The sequence below is a fragment of the Hydractinia symbiolongicarpus genome, chromosome 9 (assembly GCF_029227915.1).
Source record: "Hydractinia symbiolongicarpus strain clone_291-10 chromosome 9, HSymV2.1, whole genome shotgun sequence".
Lineage (NCBI taxonomy): Eukaryota > Metazoa > Cnidaria > Hydrozoa > Anthoathecata > Hydractiniidae > Hydractinia > Hydractinia symbiolongicarpus.
In genome coordinates, this window is record NC_079883.1 from 22,192,224 (window position 1) to 22,211,796 (window position 19,573).

General features: G+C 35.1%; 2 protein-coding genes and 1 long non-coding RNA gene across 3 annotated transcripts; all 3 read left to right on the forward strand.

Annotated features, from left to right (window-relative positions):
- The first annotated feature begins 3,960 nt into the window (after positions 1–3,960).
- Positions 3,961–6,549, forward strand: LOC130656751 (lactosylceramide 1,3-N-acetyl-beta-D-glucosaminyltransferase A-like). Its single transcript, XM_057459662.1, has 2 exons — positions 3,961–4,354; positions 5,374–6,549. Exons 1-2 carry the CDS (start codon positions 4,312–4,314, stop codon positions 6,546–6,548), a joined length of 1,218 nt encoding a protein of 405 aa, XP_057315645.1. The 5' UTR covers positions 3,961–4,311; the 3' UTR covers position 6,549.
- A 6,921-nt stretch (positions 6,550–13,470) lies between these two features.
- LOC130657231 (uncharacterized) lies at positions 13,471–15,057 on the forward strand. Its single transcript, XR_008985087.1, has 2 exons — positions 13,471–13,967; positions 14,052–15,057. It is a non-coding gene; the product is annotated as an uncharacterized LOC130657231 (long non-coding RNA).
- A 2,226-nt stretch (positions 15,058–17,283) lies between these two features.
- LOC130657406 (uncharacterized) lies at positions 17,284–19,307 on the forward strand. The gene has a single exon (XM_057460388.1). The coding sequence runs from the start codon at positions 17,382–17,384 to the stop codon at positions 18,777–18,779; it is 1,398 nt and encodes a 465-aa protein (XP_057316371.1). The 5' UTR covers positions 17,284–17,381; the 3' UTR covers positions 18,780–19,307.
- Positions 19,308–19,573: the final 266 nt, after the last annotated feature.

A 19,573-nucleotide genomic window follows, 5' to 3' on the forward strand; every position in this document is an offset into this window, starting at 1 on the left:
TTCCGCTACAAACAACAAAAGGTCAACTAGAAGACTTGTTTTTATGTTGTTAATATTTATGAGTTTTTTTTTCTTACTAAATACACCTATTTAAACAGTGTGATGCAAGAAACGGCATTAATTGTTGTGTACTCGATTGTGACACAAGCTGTTAAACAGAAAAAGTGTATTCACATTTAAAATCGTTGATCTTTCTTAAAAACCCGGCTCCAGGCCTATTCTGCTCCCAGGGCTGCACGCATGGCTGCCTGAAAAGAAGTAGCCAGCCACATATTACAAAGCGAAAAAATCTCTTCGAACAAGAATTCATTCGGTTTTTTTGGCTTTTTATCTGTTCTTAAGTCCAATTAAAAAACGCTTTAAAGTATGAACTTATAAGAGTTATAAGAAAAATACCTATTTCTCAACAAGAAACTTCAAGGCTGCTCTAACTTTGCGGTGAATTGTTTTCACGTGTTACATTGATCAGCAGATCCATGTTACAATGGATCTGCTGATCAATGCAAAATTATAAAATACATCTGCTGAGGAGAGAAAAAAGCCACAAGACAACAAAGTAACTGATGTTACTGGAAACATCGTCCCCAGGGCATCTTGTATTTTTTTTTGATATCCTCGACAGCCGAATGTCAAACAGGATAAAGATGCTCTGAAGTACGAGGTTGTGTTGCGGTTAACTTACTATTAATTTTTCTTGCAGATCCATTCCAATTGTAGGGATGAACTTATCAATAATTTCGCCCTGCACATATTGAAGAATAAATGATGTCTTCCCTAAAAGAAATAAATTTTCAACATGTTTATCGTCAACACTGAAGCTACCAACCTCGTTCCCAGGGTATTTTTGCCTTGTTGATAAGTTGAACTCCGTAATAACGGCTCAGGGGCCACAAGACCCTGGGGACGAGGTTGAGGAGCTACGACAGCTACGATTTTTGGATGGGTTTTCTGAAAGGTCGGCTTAAATGTCATTGACTTCAATTAACCTGTAATCTATCTCTAAGTGCGTTAGGCCGTGTTTTATTTTTTCGGTTCTAATCATAACAGAACATAGCAGTCATTATGCTGTCAGATATTGCAAACATTAATATTAAAATAAAAACATCTTCTAACACAACTATATTGAACTACCTCTCCATTATTGCCCGACCTCAAAACCAGCGCTGTCCCCCGATATCAAAAAGAAAAAAAAATCTAGAATCAAGATTGAATATTGTCTGATAATTTTGGCTATAAAAGCCTATAAGAGGCTCCACTATTGACACTGGTTATATTTGTGAGAAAATCACAGCGCGTATAAATATTGGTAGTTAGGTGAATGTTTAACAGTTCTGAAGAAACTACCAATAACCTGAATTGTGTCACCAAAACTTTTCTTGGATAGGACTAAATAAAAGCTAGAAGTCCATACCTACTGCGGAATCACCAAGTGCTAAGAGTTTAACAATTGCATCCGGTCTAAAGTCATAGGTTCCATCATGGCCAACACTCATAATGTTTTTATTGACATACTTTCCCTGATGAAATACAATTTGTATATAAAACGTACTTAATATAAAGATATGCTTTACCTCTACCCTTTACCCCCAAGAATGCATTGAACTATTCACAAGAAATAGAAGAACAACACAACCTTAGGACATTTTGTCTTTCTTCTTGACTGATCTAGGCTCGCCGTTACATATACAAAAAGCAACAACGGGTCCTGGAATCTAGATTGACAGTATTAACGAATAACAAGGCCAGTGGAAAACCCAGGTTGTGTAGAAAATCAATTTTTTTTTTGAGAAATAGAGCTGGAAACAGTTCTACAGTGGAATCTTTCTAAAACAAACGCTTGTTGGATAGAAAGTTTTATCCCATCTAAAGAGGTTTAATCTATGCAAGGTATGGTTATGCTTCATTTGGATAAGAATAAAAATAAACTATAATAAATAAATAGACATATATAAATAAATAGAAACATACATCAGTCAACTTGATTTTTATTAACTACTACCGTACTCCGTACCAAGGGTTTTCACCTTAAAGATGAAAAGGGTGGGAGGTTATTAAACCTCGCTCGAATAACCTGCAAATAGGGGGTGGTGGAGGCGAGGGTCTAATTAGAGGGGGATCTTTCAGACTATTTTTAATGTGCATGTGTGTGTGTGGAGGGAGGGGTTGAGCCCCTCCTTTGATTAGGTTTCTATGAGAAACTTAATAAGTTTAAATTTTAATAATCCATTTTCATCTTGATTGACACAAAAATAAAATTCAAAAAAATAGTCTTCTTTTGGGCCAGTCTTGAGAGCACGAAGCCAAGCCCTTTACATTATAAAATAGTTAATATTTTATTAACTTATTGAAGCAGAACAAATCTGTTAAAAAAATGGGAAGCACTTCTGAATGAACATTCCATTAAGAGAAACCATGCCAACACAAAACTTAAATACAATATCAAGTTTAAAAAAAGTTTAAAATAAACAAAATGTTGTTACAGAGTCAAACAAAATATTTTGTGAGTAAGACATGTTAAACTTTGCATTCAAATAAAAACAATGCTACACCAAACACGGATGCCTCTGTAAACAAATCAAAACAATAGAATTTTTATGAGTTTGTTATACCATACACTGCATAGAGATATTGTATACAACAAACGATATACTTCAACGACAGAACATGTGTGCTTTTTCCAAGGCACATTCCTGTAACGAAAGATACATTACACACTGATTTACCTCAACTTTAGAATATATGAATCGCTCGTAAATTCTATAACAAATTTCATGTCATTACAAGACTTGCATGTTTAATACTGTCCTTTTAATTAAATAAACGTTTTTTTTTTAAAAGATAAAATAGACTATACGACCTGGTTTCTACAGTATCATAAAACTTTATCTTTGATTGCGTAGACGTAAAGATAACATAAGGGGTTTCACACAGTAGCAGCCTAGGCGTGCCACGGGGTGGGTTGGAGATTAGTAAGCCCTCTCCCACTCCCCTTAAAAAAGAGAATAATTTTGCCAGGGAAAACTTAGTGTAAAGAATACGTTTGTAGTCTAGAGGGTTCAAGTTTAAAAAACTTCCACCTAAAGCGTCAATGCAAAAAAATTGGGTGCCTCTACGGCCCTGTTTACATAAGAGATTATTGCACATTCTATGCCCCCTATCGATTCATGTGTTTCTGCCAGTTTTGTGCCAGAGATACGTGACGGAAAGATGCTTTAAATCTTTAGTTTTTGGCTGACATGTCCAGGTGAATGTTCCGACAGATATTCATAAAAATACATTATACATTGCCGATTTCACTACGCATTTACTTTCTGATGGGATCTCACTAAATCTATATTTTTAAATGACGTTGTATGCTTCCGGCGATTAAAGATTTTTCGTCAATTCCTTTTTAATTTCAATATACAAGTCTTTGTACACTATGAAGAAATTGACTTGTAAAGGAAAGTGTCTGAAGCTTCCAAAATAGAACTGTTGGAGTGCGTAAAAGATGGTTAAAAATTAATTATTTGTTTGTTAATGTTTTATAAAAGAAATTGATAAGATTTTGATTTTCGTTACCTAATTTCAACAGTTTTCGCTGCCTCTTCGACTAAGCATAACATTGTGTTAAAAATGTTATTGAGATTTATCTGAAATAGCATTGGGAACGAGAATAGCATGTGATAGTGTAAAGAAATTTTGTGGCCATGTGCAGAAAAAAATAATAATAAAATTTCAGCTAACCTGGACTATTCCGATACAACGAGAACTAGCTCTGTTGAAATATCCATGTATACACTTCACCCCGGAATGAGAATATCAACCTCGTTCCCAGCGCTTGTTGTCTCTTTTCTATAACTGGGATGGCGAGACGTTTGTATTGCAGTCCGATGTCAGAGAAGATGCAAGATACCCTGGAGACGAGGTTGGTATAAGATCAGTTCAGTTAAAAGTCACGAACACAAAAGATTCGACTCTCCACACTCGAAATTAAAGTCAAACCAAAATAAAACAACATGGAATTTACTTCGGTCTCGTGTAAACGGCATCTAAAATTATCTTTTTATACAAAACTGATTTTGAAGAAAGCACTAGAGTCTTAGAAAACAAAAGCGTTAACTCGCTGAATAATTGATAATGGACTGTAGTTAATGTATCGACAATGTAAACAGGACCTTACATTATATATCTAATTAAATGAGACATAACAATCATTACAATATCATTTTTAAAAGTTTATAAAATACACCATAATTAAATCCATTGTTTATTACTGTAACATTGGAGAATATACTCTTTAGTAGAAAAACAATACGAATATTGTACTGAATGATTTTAATACCTAAAGTTGGTTGTTATACAATAAATCTAAGTATGGAAATTATAGTATTCTTGGTAAACTTAGTTTGTAAAATACTATGTACTATAATTTATATAATTAACATATTGAGATTTATTATTTTCGTTCTTTGAATTCTTATATTCTTTGAAAAAGTCACTAGATACGTAGTTTAGAAATCTGTACTTCTTTACCTCTGGTTTACTACCTGCCTAGCTGTTCTATTATCATATTTATTTTTGTTTCTTTATATTTGTGTGCTGATACACGGCACACTAGTTCCAGTCTAACTAAGACGACCACGCTACTAAATATCGCGTTATTATTGTCCTGTATGGGTTTTAGAGAATAGATAAGGTTATCTTCGTTTAAGCAAAACGAAATAAAAAAATAAGCCAGTTTTTTTATAAGAGCAAACAAATTTAGAATGTGTTTTGAATATTCATTGGTCAAACAGCCGAAGAACTATATGGTCACTCGTTTTATAATAAAGAGCGCCTAAGATCACTGAGCCTAGGCGCACCTGAAAGTCTTTGCACTTATAAATGCCTAGGATAACTGAGCATTTTAATAAACATCTAATTACGTTTCAAATGTATGATTGTGTCATGTGTCTCGCAGTACTGTCACTTTTATTTTCAATGTGTTCCTGTTTAAACACAACCTCGTTCCCAGGGCTTTTTATTTCTCATCGGCGCTGCGCTTATTCATCGGCGTCTGATATGCAAAAAAAGCTAACAGAGGTCCTGTGATCGAGGTTAGTTTCAACAATTACTAGGGTTGTTGATTTGATTAAATTTGTACACCCTCTTCAGTTACTTGCTTTGTAAACACTTTGCGTACAACAGAATTAAATGATATTCAAACCTTCCATTTAAACAGTTTATTTCGTACTGATAAGTAAAGTAACAAAAAAATCAAAAGTATTACAAATAAACGACTTTTCCTTCTAGATTGAATGTAACAGCTCTGACAACTATAAAACCATACAGATTATGCTAAATAAGCCTTTTTTTACTGCTACAATACATAAAATTGTAATATTTTTCAAGGTTATTCTTCAAGCATGGAGCGTGTCTGCTGCTCAATGTCATCAAGAAGAAAGACAGCGATTTATCTGAAAGTATTTATTTTAATCACACTACTCTTGACGCCCTGCACCATTTTACTGATGCAGAGAGTTAACAACAACATGAATACAGCATATGATACTTCAGAGGACCTATCGCCACGTAGATTTCATTCCAGCGTTGACAAACTGTTCAAGAGGGTGGATAGAAGTGTGAATGAACTTTCCAAACGAATTGAGAGACTGAAAAAACAAAAGTACAAATATGGTAGCAGTGATAAAATTAGAGCTAAAATGGAGAGAAACTTAGATAAACCAATACAACAATTGGTCAAGTCAGAAAGAATAAAAGGAAAATTTGTTCAGAATGAGGTGTACGAAATAAGATGTTTAAAAACTGTCAAATTATTAATTCTTGTCTTATCCAAAGGGAGAAATAAACAGCGAAGAGAATATATACGTAAAACATGGGGAAGGTTTAGTCCTATAAAAACAGACCAGGGAAAAATCCAAATGAATTGGAAGTTACTCTTCATAGTGGGATCTGCTACGGAGGAGGGTGTTACAACATTGGTTCATAACGAAGGACAACAAAAGCAAGATTTACTGCAATTCAATATTATGGAATTCCCTTTATTTCAAAGCTGGACAATAATGTCTGCTTTGGAATGGATTGACACGTGTTGTTTATATGAGTATGTCTTACTTATGCAAGACTCTATGTTTTTGAATACACCTGCTTTGTATAGTTTTATACACGATGCGAGTAAGCCAAGTAAATCTTTATACGCCGGTGTCATTGCTTTCGATAAAAAGGTACCCAGAGAAGGTCGATACTCTCTAAAGGTGAAGAATTATCCGAAAGATGTCTACCCTAGGCATGCAGATGGAGGAGCATTTATCATGTCTAGTGACGCAGTTAGTCAAACAGTGTCGAAATTTGGTTGGAGTAATACGTTACCGGACTCAGACGCTACGATAGGTCAATTTGTGTTGAAAGCTGGAATTGATGTGTGGTCACTGGACACACTGATAGCCAATGTAACGAAGGAACAATGTTTATACCGTTATAACACAATCTTGACGAAGCATAATGATGACGATGATTGTAAAAACTATTTATACAATCACGCATTAAAACAGATAGTTTCTCTATAAATCAGAGTGTTAGTACACTGTATCACTTTGTTATATCATTATATATTTAATAATTCTTTTAAGAGTAGTAAAAACAACAAAACTCAGTTTACCGGAGGCCTGGGTGAGTATTCAAAGTACTTAAAACGAGTCAGTTGGACGAAGTTTCAACCCAAAATAACGTTCAGATAGTTAAACGGGCAGTTTTAATCTTCCAGTATCTCAGCTAACGCGCTGTTTTCATAGCTATTAAAATATCGCTTCCCAACACTTACAAAAGAAGACCCAAGGAGCTATACATTCTCAAACTCCTTTTTTACGACATCCAGGTTCTTTGGGCCCTTCAATAAGGAAAATAAAATTTGATGAAAAAAACGTAGTCGCCCAGAATAAATTACGTAAAAATGGGTTTTCGTTAAAGAAAGTCGGTAAAAAATTGAATAAATTAGACACTGAATATTATTTTTCTCGGAGAAAAAAAAAATAAAAGGAGAAGCAACCGTTTTTTTATTGTTACAAACTGTAAGGTTTTGGCTGGTGGTTCCATGGAAATCTACATCTCTATAATAATAGCTGTCGTCTGTCTGTCTCTGCGCAAGATGGCACCTCAAGTAGCGAGACATACGAAATGCGGTATATATAAAGGACGTGCACCCCGTATATTTTTCCACGGGTTAACGACTAGTCTCTTTAATAATAGCCGTATTCCGTCTGTTTGTGTGTCCGCGAAAGCTACGTCCAGTACGAAAACACGAAACGCGATATATAAAGGACGGGCGACCCCATGGAAATTCCACGGGCTAAGGACTAGTCTCTTTAATAATAGCCGTCGTCTGTCTGTCTGTGTGTCCGCGAAAGCCGTGTCCCGTAACAGAAACACGAAATTTTTAAAATGTGCACCAACACCAAATGCGATATATTTCTGTCCCCTTTGTTGAAACGGGTTAATTTAAAGGACGGGCGACCCCGTGGATTTTCCCACGGCTAACGACTAGTCTATATTATAATACCGCATACGTCTGTCTTTCTGCCATGTAAAATGGTACCGAAAATAGCGAGAGGCACACAGTGCGGTTAAAAAAGAACGTGCGAACCCGTGGTTTTTTCCACAGGCCACTGATTGTAAGTACAGTTGACTCCCAATTTAAATCTCTATAATTCGAATATTTCTACAATTCGAACAGTTTTTTAGTCCCTTCAGCACGATTCTCTCCCTAATTCGAAGTTCAGTGTGTCAACAGAGCTTTGACAAATTGTCTTTCGAACGTTATTTTTTAAAACGTTAATCTTTCTACGTTTTTTCACTTCTTGATTGAAAATGTCCAAGAGACAAGATAAAAAAAAACATTCTGATAGCGAAGGCCTAACAGCAAAGCACTTGGTGATGCAACTTGTATTGTCGAAAGAGATCGTCTCTCCTAAGTAAAGCAATCAAATATTATATTCAACAGTTTTTTTCAAACAGTATCATAATATTGCACGCCAAGTTTTGCCATATATATATATTTTTAGGTGCTATGGACAAAAATTGTGAGTATTATCAAGATGTGAAGTTTGAAAATAAAGAGTGCTTCAAATTTTGCAACAATGGTATAAAGTTGCGTCTGGTAATTTGTCTCCTTACTCAGCTAAGGCGCTTGCAGACAGCAACTTTTCCACTCAAAAATTAACTAACTGAGCTCTTTTACTTGCTTCATTTGAAGCAAACCTCCGTCCTTCACCGGGCCCAGCCTCGTCCCCCGAACTTGTTTAACTTTTTACATTTGGACGTCTGCGTCCAAATATAAAACGCCTAACATGTCCTGGGCACGAGGTTGCTCCTGGCCGTGGACCACAATGCTTTCATATATGTGGTCAAATAGAGTAGAAGACTGTAATTGTTTACTCACAACCAATCAGAATTGTAGATTTAGATTTACAGTTGACTCTCCCTAATTCAAGGCTATAAGTACCGAACAAGGTGCATGGCGGCGTTTCCCCAGTACGTAATAAGAAAATTGCCTATGAAACTAAACCTTCGCGAAATCACTTTTTTTCTTTCCACAATATTTGTATCACACAATTCAAATAACTAGTGGGTGGCTCGTAGAGTTCTTTAGCAATGCGATGTCTTCTTCAACATAAATAAGATACTAGGTACGTCAGGAGTAACTTTACTATTCTAAAAACTATTGTAAAGTCTAGTTGCCTTTCAATCCGCCATGGAGGACCCCAGCTGTGGAATTCATTTTAGACCCAAAAAATTAAAATATTAGGAACATAGTACGCTTAAACCATCTGTCTAAGTCAGCAATTCGTAACAGTAATATTACCGTAAGCAAATAAAGAGTCAAAAGATTGGTGTTTGCATGTAAGAGTGTGTAGAAAATAGCTATTAGCTACTTAGGACGTCTTATTTATATAAACATATACAGTTGAGGCTCTCTTATTCTACGCTGTTTCATTCGATAAGCTCTCGTTTTCGATCAAATTAAAAGTCACCGTCAAATTTTCTTAAGGAACTATTATAAACAAAGCTCCATTACTCGGCATTCTCTTATTTGATAAGCTCTCTTTTTCGATACAATTTTAAGGTCCTGAGAAGGAGTTTTGCTCCTTTATTCGATTTCTAGAGTGTAAAAGGGCCTTTATACGGTTTCGAATTTCGAACGAATTTCAGGCTTCGAATTTTCGTTCGTTCGATTTCTAAAAGTTTATAAAACAAGCGGGTGAGGCGATACAAACAGTTACAAAACATGGCGACTGTATCGGTTAAATCAACGAAACAAAAACATAAAGATGTCGGTTTGGAGAGTTAGAAAAAGGAAAAACTAACAAGGAAGTTGGTTGATGTTTGATACTCCACAAAACACAATTTCTGCATGGAAAGTAAATAAATCCGAAATAGTCGAGGCATTTCAAAAAGGCAACTAAAGAGGCCAAAACTGACAAATTTGATCAAATTAATACAGCTATTCTTCAATTTTTCAAACGAATGCGGTCCGAGAATGTTTAACTCAATGATCAAGGAGAAGGCTTTATTTTTTGCAAAGGAACTTAGCATCAAAAATTTTCATGCCTTTGATGTATAGCTAGGGAAATGAAAAAAAAGGTAGCTAAGTTTTCTAAAGTTACAAATAGTTATAAATTTTAGGTAATCGCTCCTTTAAAATTTTCATATATTTTTCTTCTGCAATAAATTCAAGGCGGCATTGAACTTTCATTTCCAAATCTTCGTTTTCGTTCACAGCTTTCTTAGCACTAACCACTGCTTTGCATCGGTTGTGAGTCGAAGCCTTCAGAAAAAAATGTATCGTCTTAGCAAACTTTCCTGATCGACCAAGAGGAAGGTGACCAACAACAACTGCCTTCCCTTTTCGATACACAGCTAGCATACTTGTCTGTAACATTATCTGGCATAATTATTTGCATTCCGCTCTCTAATTCGACATTTACCCCCCAAATATCGAATACACCTTTACGATAATTCAATACACCTTTCCCGAATTTAAATTATCGATTACATCTTCGGCATGAAAACGAGGCACTTCTTAGTAAACTTTGTAAACATTAAAAATACAGCTGGTGAGTGTGATACTTTTATGCGTTGTGAATGATCTTTTATTGTGTATTTTTCTAAAGGATTGTAGGTTTTTCTTAACGAAACTACTTTTAATGTATTTAAAAACATACTTGTCTTGTAAAAGAAGAATATGTATTTGTGATGCAATCAGAAAAGTCAGCAAGAAATTTATCATAATTTAATCTATCCAGGTATATCGACCTCTCGACCTGGTAACTTTTGTTGCGTACCGTTATGCAAAAGTTTTACTCTTAATAAACCCAGAGTTAAACAGGCATTGCAATGTCTTCATTTCCATCGGATCCAAGTTTGAGAAAACAATGGGTAAGTATCATTTCAAGATATCGTAGAAGGTGAGGTGTGATGTGTCCACAGTAAACAAGAACACAAAAGTATGCGAAGTCCACTTTGAAGTACACTGTGTAAAATTAGGTTTTGGTTGCGAACGGAAAACATTAATCAATGGCTCTGTGCCAAATATATTTACGTTTAAACAAATACAACACAAAAAAGGAAAAGTCCGAAGAAAGAGCCCTTCCAGTAGTAGTCGAAACAGATTCTGAAAGCACATATGAAAGTTCTTTATCTGATTCTGCTGAGATCACTGAAGAACAACCTGGTTTTTTCACTCCTGATTAATTAGAAACTATCAAAACTGAGAATTCAATGTTAAAAGAAAAACTAATTGATGATACTTTAAACGGACTTTACTGAACAGCTAGGTGTGTGTAATGTTGATTTAATTTACATCAATCTTTTGGGATTAATACAGGATTTACACCAATAAACTCATAGGGTTGCGTTTTATTTGAAGTATTTGATATATTACTATTAGTAACAACCTTGATGTTATGTTCTAATGGTAGTAGTTGGTGTGACAATGTAGATCCTTCAAGAAAGTTCGCATGTTTAATTTCGCATGTTTAATATTGTTTTTTCTTTTTAGTGTACTGTTAATACAATGAGTAAAACCAACCCGTTTGTCAACCATAAGCATATCTTCTTGCAGTTTTAATATTCTTGGATTTATGTTACACAAACTATCATTAGTTCTAGGATCATATAACGTTAGATGGATACCTTTTTGTCAGCATTACTTTTTACAGGGCTGACCATAACTAAGTCTTTAAAAAAATTCTGTTTTTACTTGGAGCAAATGTAGTTGTTGATGTGAAAATGCTATCAGCAGATATGTATAGTTCATCCCTAAACTTTCTGCCACTCTCCAAAGTCTTAATAATTGCCACACCGTGCTGTTTACCACTATTTTGTCGATGCATTTCAATTTCTTTTATCGTGAACGGTGGCATTCCCTCCATGTTTTCCCTCACGCTTTTTCTTGAGTTTCATCGAAGACTAAATCTATATTTTCCTCAATTATTTTAAGCAAAATATCTCTCATAGTATTGTCTTCCTCCATGTTTATATGAACGCGAATAATGTTTACCAATATTTGCCTCGTTTTCATGCACGCAATATTTTATAAAATATAAATTCGGGAAAGGTGTATTGTACATGCATTCATACAGCTCTCCATCGTTTTACAATATCGGAAAAAAGGAGGTAAAAAACGTGGATTTAGAAGAGTTTGTTAGAAATAAAAGCGTTTTTCTCCAGTTTTTTAATTTCCTTTGTATCAATTTTTTTTTAATTTTCAGAAAAGATACAACTTATATATACTTTTCATTAAAGAAAAAACGCGGCAAAAAATTTATCACGATAGAACGTGTTTTTTTCCTTAATAAACTCTTATAAAAGTGTGATGTTTACCTCTCTCCGATCGCAAAATCAGCTGCAATGGAGTGTATTAGAGAAACTTCCCACTATTCGATAAGCTCTCTAATTCGATGAATATCTCATTCCTCTTGAATATCGAAATAGAGAGCGTCAAGGACGTGTTCGTAAAAAATAGGCAGGATTTTGGCCAATTGTGAACATTGGTATACCATGTTACATTTTTATCTCTGTACCTGATTTGGTATTGCCAGGAAAAATCTTGAATACATATTTTGAAGAATGAATGAACGTCTGTCGGACTTTTAATATCGATAAAGTATGAAGGGTGCTAATTATGTTGTACGTCGTGTGTCGGGACCAGTTAGCCCGGTGCTAAATAAAGTCGTTGCCCGAAAAAACCCTCCTAATTGCTTTCGTTTGGTCCGAAATTCAAATTACACGGCATCGGTTACTAAAAAATTCAATGATTATTGAAAAATACACGCTGTGTCACATTCGAATGCCGTAAATATGGGTCAAAGTCGTCAGTTTTGTGTAAACCAATCAGAATACCTTATTTTGGCCGGCAAGCCAAACACATAGCATGAAAATTCTTCGGATGTCGGTCGCTTTTTGACTCAGTCACACAAGAGAAAGGTCCGTAAATTAAAGGTCAACGGTCGCAGGGACTGCAGGATCACAGTACCCTATTATTTTTTACGATTCTTAGTAAAAATTGTGTCGCACTGACGTACACTGGATCCGCCCCTAAAATTGATAAATCTGTAACAGAAAACATATTTAAAATGTTAGGTTTTTATCCGAAGATTCAGATTGCGATATTTCATTTGGAACATAAATCAATAAAAAAGCAACAGTTTCAATTTTTTTCAGATTTGATCATAAAAAAATGATAATATGTAATATTATCCATACAAATAACGATTTACGATCGACTTGGTATTGTAAACCAACTGATACTGGCCTAATTATGAAGTTTTATGCTGTTGCACCCAAACGGTACAAACGTTCAGTAGTAGAAGGATTCATACATAGAGTATACACAGCATGAAGCAACAGGCCAGCGTTTCACAAAAGTCTTGAAGCAGTGAGGGTTGTTTAAAAACGAAATCTATATCCATCCGATTTTTATGACCCGATTATTGCTACTACACTAAAGAAATTGACATTTCGAAAACTAAAAACAGTTGTTCAACCACTCAAACCTACGATCAATAAGCTTTTCAAAAGTTGTGTAGAAAAATACCTGTCCAGGATTCCTGCTATGTTCGGCAAACGAGCCGACATTTACTCACACGATTTAGAGAACACAAAAATGGTCATAATAAACCAGTTCGTTGCCATTTCGATAATTGTGCACACCAAACTGTTGATGTTACTGACGTCAAAATCCTTGCCAGTACTAACCGTGGTAGTCAACATCTTTTAACCTTGGAATCTTTATTCATTAGAGAAATTAAACCTTCATTGAACACTAAAGATGAGTTCAGGAGCCGTGAACTAACCATCAAGTTTTAAACATGTGTATTATGTAAATATTATCACGAGAGTTTTAATTAGTGTACATACTGTTTTTAAAGGTACTGTCCCGTAAAATATTAAAACTTGATATTAGTTACATCTCAGCACAAAAGTAAAGAAAAAAGTATTTAAATACAACCAAAATTGTCTTTCATAAGTTTAAACTGAATTTGTTTACTTGACCATGCCATTCTCAATCGCCATCTTTACTGAACTTCGAACGCGGAAAAGGACTGGGTAAAAACATTAATATGCGCAATTTATGCAATGACGTATTCTTTGGGTTACCCCCGTGTAGAGACTGGCGCGTGCAGAAAGAGAAATAAAGAAAAAAAAGTTAATGATATTCCCAACAGAATTTTTTTACGTTTATCAATCATGTTCACAAGCAGAAATTAAAACATAATTGGATTTCAGTTTGAGCTAGAACGGCCCAATAACAAACAACAAATTCCCTCTTATAATGACGATGGCCCAGACGCACCAGAATTACCCGCTGCTTCTCGCACAGATTTATATATCAGTGAGTGGTGCTTATGTGAAAATTGCGAGAGGATGCCTTCAGCTGTTGAGTGTTTGTGCTGTAACGAGGTGGACACTATCAAATACTTACAACTACGGTACCTATATAATTTGACCTCACATTTTTCTACTGGTTGTATTATAAATGAGCGCCTGGGTACAAGGTTTCTATTGTGTTTTAGATAAGAAATGTATAACAGAGCATACTAAACAGAGCACGAAGATGTCAACGCGGTTGTGATTTTAAAGAACACTTTGTGGACAGCGTTAGTCGCTCTCCACGATCGGGAAAGCCGTGGACTTAAAAAATCCCTAGCACTCTTGAAATTTCTGTTGTCATAGTATTTCCAATCTTATTATTTGAGGATGATATTTTTAGATCTTATCGATATGCGGCATACCGCCAATTCTGTTGGTTTGTTCATAACCACTTGGGAAAAGGCGTTCGTCGGGTTATACCATCTTGTTTCGTGTCTAAGATACGTAGAGAATATCCAAGTACGAATGGGATGTATACTGGCTTCAAAGAAGGTGAAGAAATATCTCAAATTGATTTTTCTCGGACAAATGAAGTTGACGATGAGAATATTTGATTGTAAATTAAAAACAACAGTCTTTTGCAGGAGAGGCGTTCGATCGCACGCGCACGTCGTGGCACACGCGTAAATCGTTTCAGGCGTGCGATTAATTGAACGCCTGAAAAATTAATAATGAGTTTTAGAAATCAATCCTATAAAATCCCATTTTACAGCGTGCGATGGCAGCCTTCGAAATAATTTTTGGAGTCTCGTCAGACTTTCGTCGGACAAAACGTTGATAGATTTCCGTCTTCGCCGAACACTTTTAGATCTCAGAATTATCGAATAGTCCTGGTCATTTTCATCCACGAGCAAGCCTATTCATAGCCAACCTGACCATCCTAGCTAATTCACCAACTCCTGACTTAGCTAAAAGAACTACGTAGACATGAATGTCTTTTGCCTGGCCCCTTCGTCGTTGGTAACCAGGTCTTACACAAGAAATCCAGCCATGCGGTTCTTAACTTATGCGGAGGTGAACACCGACGGAGCACGGATGAATCAAGTCTGCAAAACTGCACTTACGGGCGGAACAGACATTTTATCATGGATTTAAGTGTAGATAATTTCTTCATTTGACAAAACAATTGGAAACCATAGCTGGTCCGAATTTACTGTGGTTTTTTTTCATGCCCCAAGTGTTATTTAAACAATTTTAATCTTTCTGGGGGCGTTTAATGGGCGTTTATTCGAAGCATTACGGTATAAATAGTATAAATATAAATAACCTCAAACCAAGTATTTCTTTTTGTTTGCTAATTGAGGTAGCTTTGGTAATAGAATAGGGGTATTGGGAACGAGGTTTATAATTGTGGAGGAAGTATAAAAGTATATAAAACACAATTTATTTAATGCGTTTGTATTTTCTATAATTCCTTCTTTTGCTGGTCGGCTTTCTGGAGTACAATATATGTACGATATGACAACAACAGTTGTCATATCGTTTGGTATATTACAAAAAATGATTCAGATTCGTCAAGGAGTTTAACTTGTAATGTCGCGTCAGATTTTTTCATTTCATCATCGCACGTTGCTGTCTGCGTTTAAGCATTGGCCACTCCAACGGATGTCTGCATAGATCTTTTACGTAAATAATCTTACCCGTGTCTGGTCTCAGTATCGGCACAAAAAATAAAGCAGCTTTAACATAATCTACTTTAATTTGTGTAGAGTCAGACATTCTGTTTGTGTGGACATTAAGTTCTATCTCTGAAAGTGAGTTGCATGCTTTGAAATTAAATATTCATAAATTGCTACATTTTTTTAAAAAGGGGGTAAAATATTTAAAAAAAAGATTAAATTAATCTGGTAATATTGTTCAGAGTAAAACAATCATTTTCTATTTACAATGTTTTGACTTGCCGAGAACCCAACGCTTACGTCACAACAAAATATTATTTTAGCCTCCCTTTCATGTAGAATGGCTTCGGTATAAATTTGCTTTTGACAACGTGCGATATGAAAAATTTGTAAACATAAAAGAAATGTTATTCAAGTTGTAAAACTTTAGAAATATAACCACTTACATTTTCGCAACAAATAAGAGAAGTGCAATTAAGTTCAGGCTACTTTTTTATTATTATATTTTTACTGGACAGTACCTTTAACCTATTTATTTAACTTTTACGATTTTAACCACTTTTATTGAACTGAAGATGGCGCTTACAGTCGAAATATATTTTCAAGGAAACTAACCATTGTCGTTTATTCAATTGAATACAATATGTAATTAAAATAAAGTTATTGTGCTATACCCTCCGTTAAATATATGTTACTTTATTGATACAGAAGAAAATTTAGAAAAATCTTCTTTCTAAAGCTTGGTTGTCACATGGGCTAACGATGACCTAACCATAGTGCGCATAATGTGTGTTAACCGATTTCAATTTTTTGGGCTGCGGGTACCTGATGTATTCGTTTACGGTGCATCGTTAGCTCTTTTGTAGCCGAATCTTATGCGAAAAAGAATAAAAAAGAAAGATGGAGGGAAAGTTTTTTTGTTATTACTATTTCAAAGAAGACGACGTAGCCTAGAAAGAAAGGAATAACAAAATTACGAAAAAGGAAACGACGTTGGGTCAGAAAGGCAAGGAAAATATTTCACCCTGAACGCTAACTCTTCTTCATCTTCTTCAAACGTAATTTTTTTAATTTTGTCAGCCATTTTAGTTTTAAAATGACCTTTCACAACGAAACATTACTTTTTCGTCAATTTCCTTCGTAGCTTAGATTTTGGAAGAAAAAAAAAGTGAATTTGTTACGTTAGTATCATTTTATATGAAAAGTTTCATGGAAATCAAGTAAATATTTTTTAAGTTATACCTGAAAGATCAAATTTAGCATTTTTTGAATATTTACATCCTTGCCTACGTTTTTTGAACATGTCATCAACTGTATTTTTATGCCATTTTCAATAATTATATAAATGTACAATAACATTCATTAGCATATAATACTCAACAAGTAGGGGCTTGGTGATAAGGTTCAATGCCTTCTACTTGCTCCTGCCATTTTAATGTGAACAATTAGCGCATATTTTTTCTTATGGACGAAATATATCGATATCTTTATCATTTTTCAAAAAGGGAACGGGACATTTTTAGTACCCCCCCCCTACCCCCGGCTTTTCAAAGTCCCCAAAAGCCCAGCCTAAGTAGGGTTAAATTGGGATTGTTCTTGGTATTTTTTGACAATTCTCTTGAGTAATTATTGCTTGTTTTATATACGTAAAATTATTTATAAATATTTATCTTTTTAACCCAAAGGGAGTAACGTCCTTCTTTGTTTTTATGATTATTCATTAGGAAATATAATGGTCGATAATTTTACTTCGTTAACTTTTGTTAACGAATTAATAGGCGCTTTAATTATAAACAATGGAGAATAACAAATCTTAAAAATCTTACATGTAAAATATCTATACGTGTCAAAATCATGAAGAGAGTTGGAGGACATATTATTCGAAAACGCAATTCAACCTTACTACTTTTATTGTGGGTTATTGCAATCGGCCTGATTTTAAACATCGTGTTTTATTACAGAACAAATTTAATCGCACCACTGACCATCACAAGCTACTACCATGACTCATATTCAGAAAAGGCATCTACCGAAATTACTTGGAGGAGTATCCTGAAACCATGCGAAGGAAAAACAGCATGGAGTAGAAGGGTTAAAGACAAATCCAAACGAACAAACGTAAGTTTAAGTGAGTTTTCTTTAACTTTTAATGGGTTAAGTGGTCGCGCGGAAATCGTAATCAATACGTATGACTCAAACGGAGAAAAAAAGCAGGCTGGAGGAGATTCTTGGATGATTCGAGTAAATGGAGCTGCCTCGATGTATGTCCAAATGCGAGACAACAACGACGGATCGTATCACACCTATTTTGAACTACCAGAAGTGGGCACATATAAAGTCGTAGCAATATTAGAGTTCAGTTTGTGTGATGGTTTACGTGACCCTCCACCATGGTGGTTTACAAATGGAACTCAACACGGTAAATATCAAACCGCCTTACTTAACGATGACGATGCCTATACGCAGGAGACTAAAACGTTAACACTTGATCATAAACATCCTACAAAGCCTACAGGACTTAATACACAGAAGCATAACTGTGAAAATTTGAACAAACCCGGCTATTGGAAACTACAAAACAACCAATTCAAATACGTTCTTTATGAGCAGGAAAAGATTTCAAGTAAGCAGCCCAAAAAATACACAGCATTTTGGGTATATGGCGACTCAGTTAGTGCTGTGTTCTCAAAATATGTGAAATACACCGTCTGTTCTTACTTTGAATTTTGTCACGTGACTTACACGTGGTTGTACCCACTGGGAATTGGCATTCCATATAAAAGCTACAAACACAAAGAGTTTGACAGTAAATTAATTTTAAGTAAATTAAAAGATTTATTATCGAAGAAAATGATGGCAACCAAACGCAGCGTCTTCTTGATCAATATAGGACTTCACGCTATTTCATGTTTGACTTTTAAACAGCTAACATTATTGTTTACTGACATTGTAAAAATGATTAAGACATTGAAGAAAACACAAGAACTACCGCAAATTATTTGGAAAAACACCACACCATCTTTTCGAAACGTCAATAAAGAAACTTTGCGATTTTTAACGAAACATCGCATCATGTTATGGAATGCGTTCGTGAAAGAAGTAGCATGTAAAGAAGGAATACCTGTATTGAATGTTCATGACATCGGTGCAGCTTATCCAAATGGAACTCTTGATGGAATCCATTTTAAAAATGGTACGTTCGAAAGTGCTGCACAATCTCTTGTAAATCATCTTGTTAAAGGTTTTAACTAGCTAATAAATGACGTATTTATCCAGCCTAAGGTCTCTTGAAATTCATATATAAAAAATAAAAACACAATTTCTTAAATTTTGCGTTAATTTTCTGGAGCGTTAATATCCTGGAATAAGGTATGATGAACAGATTTTAAAACATATTCTTCCAAGTTTATAAAGACTTAAAATATATAACAACTGCATTTTCTGCCAACTAATTTTTTTTTTCTTTTTCTGGTGCGTTAGAGAAATGTAAAAGTTTTTTTAGTTAGAATGAGGGAAATTTGTAATAAATTTCTTTGTAAATACTTCCCACTATGCAATCAAAAAATTGCACATGCAATTACAACCACGCGAAAAATCTAAACTTGTCGTTCGCAAAGTTAAATCTTCGCGAAAGTTCTCCTTCTCAACTATGCGTAAGCATACATTTTTTTCCACAGTATTTTGTATGACACAATTTCAATAATTGGAGGTTTACTCAAAAGAAGCGCTCATTTAATTTTGGGGTTGTAGGCATCTTTTTGTCCAAAATTTGTCACCTGATGTCCCGGCCACTAGCGCTTTCTTAATGGCTAACAAGTTTCTTTACCGGCGGCGCTCAATGTCAAAAGGTAACGAGAAAACCTGGCGGTTTGAACACACAATCCAGTATTTTCCCGGCTAGGAGAACCGCTTCGAAAAGGTCGAGCACCCCGCTGTAAATTGATAGCAGTCTGGATTTCTATGGCTAATAGACCAACCAAAATGTGGTCATTACGGAGTTTCATACCGCGCAGGTCTGGGCACTAGCGAAGCGCTTGTAGGGATAA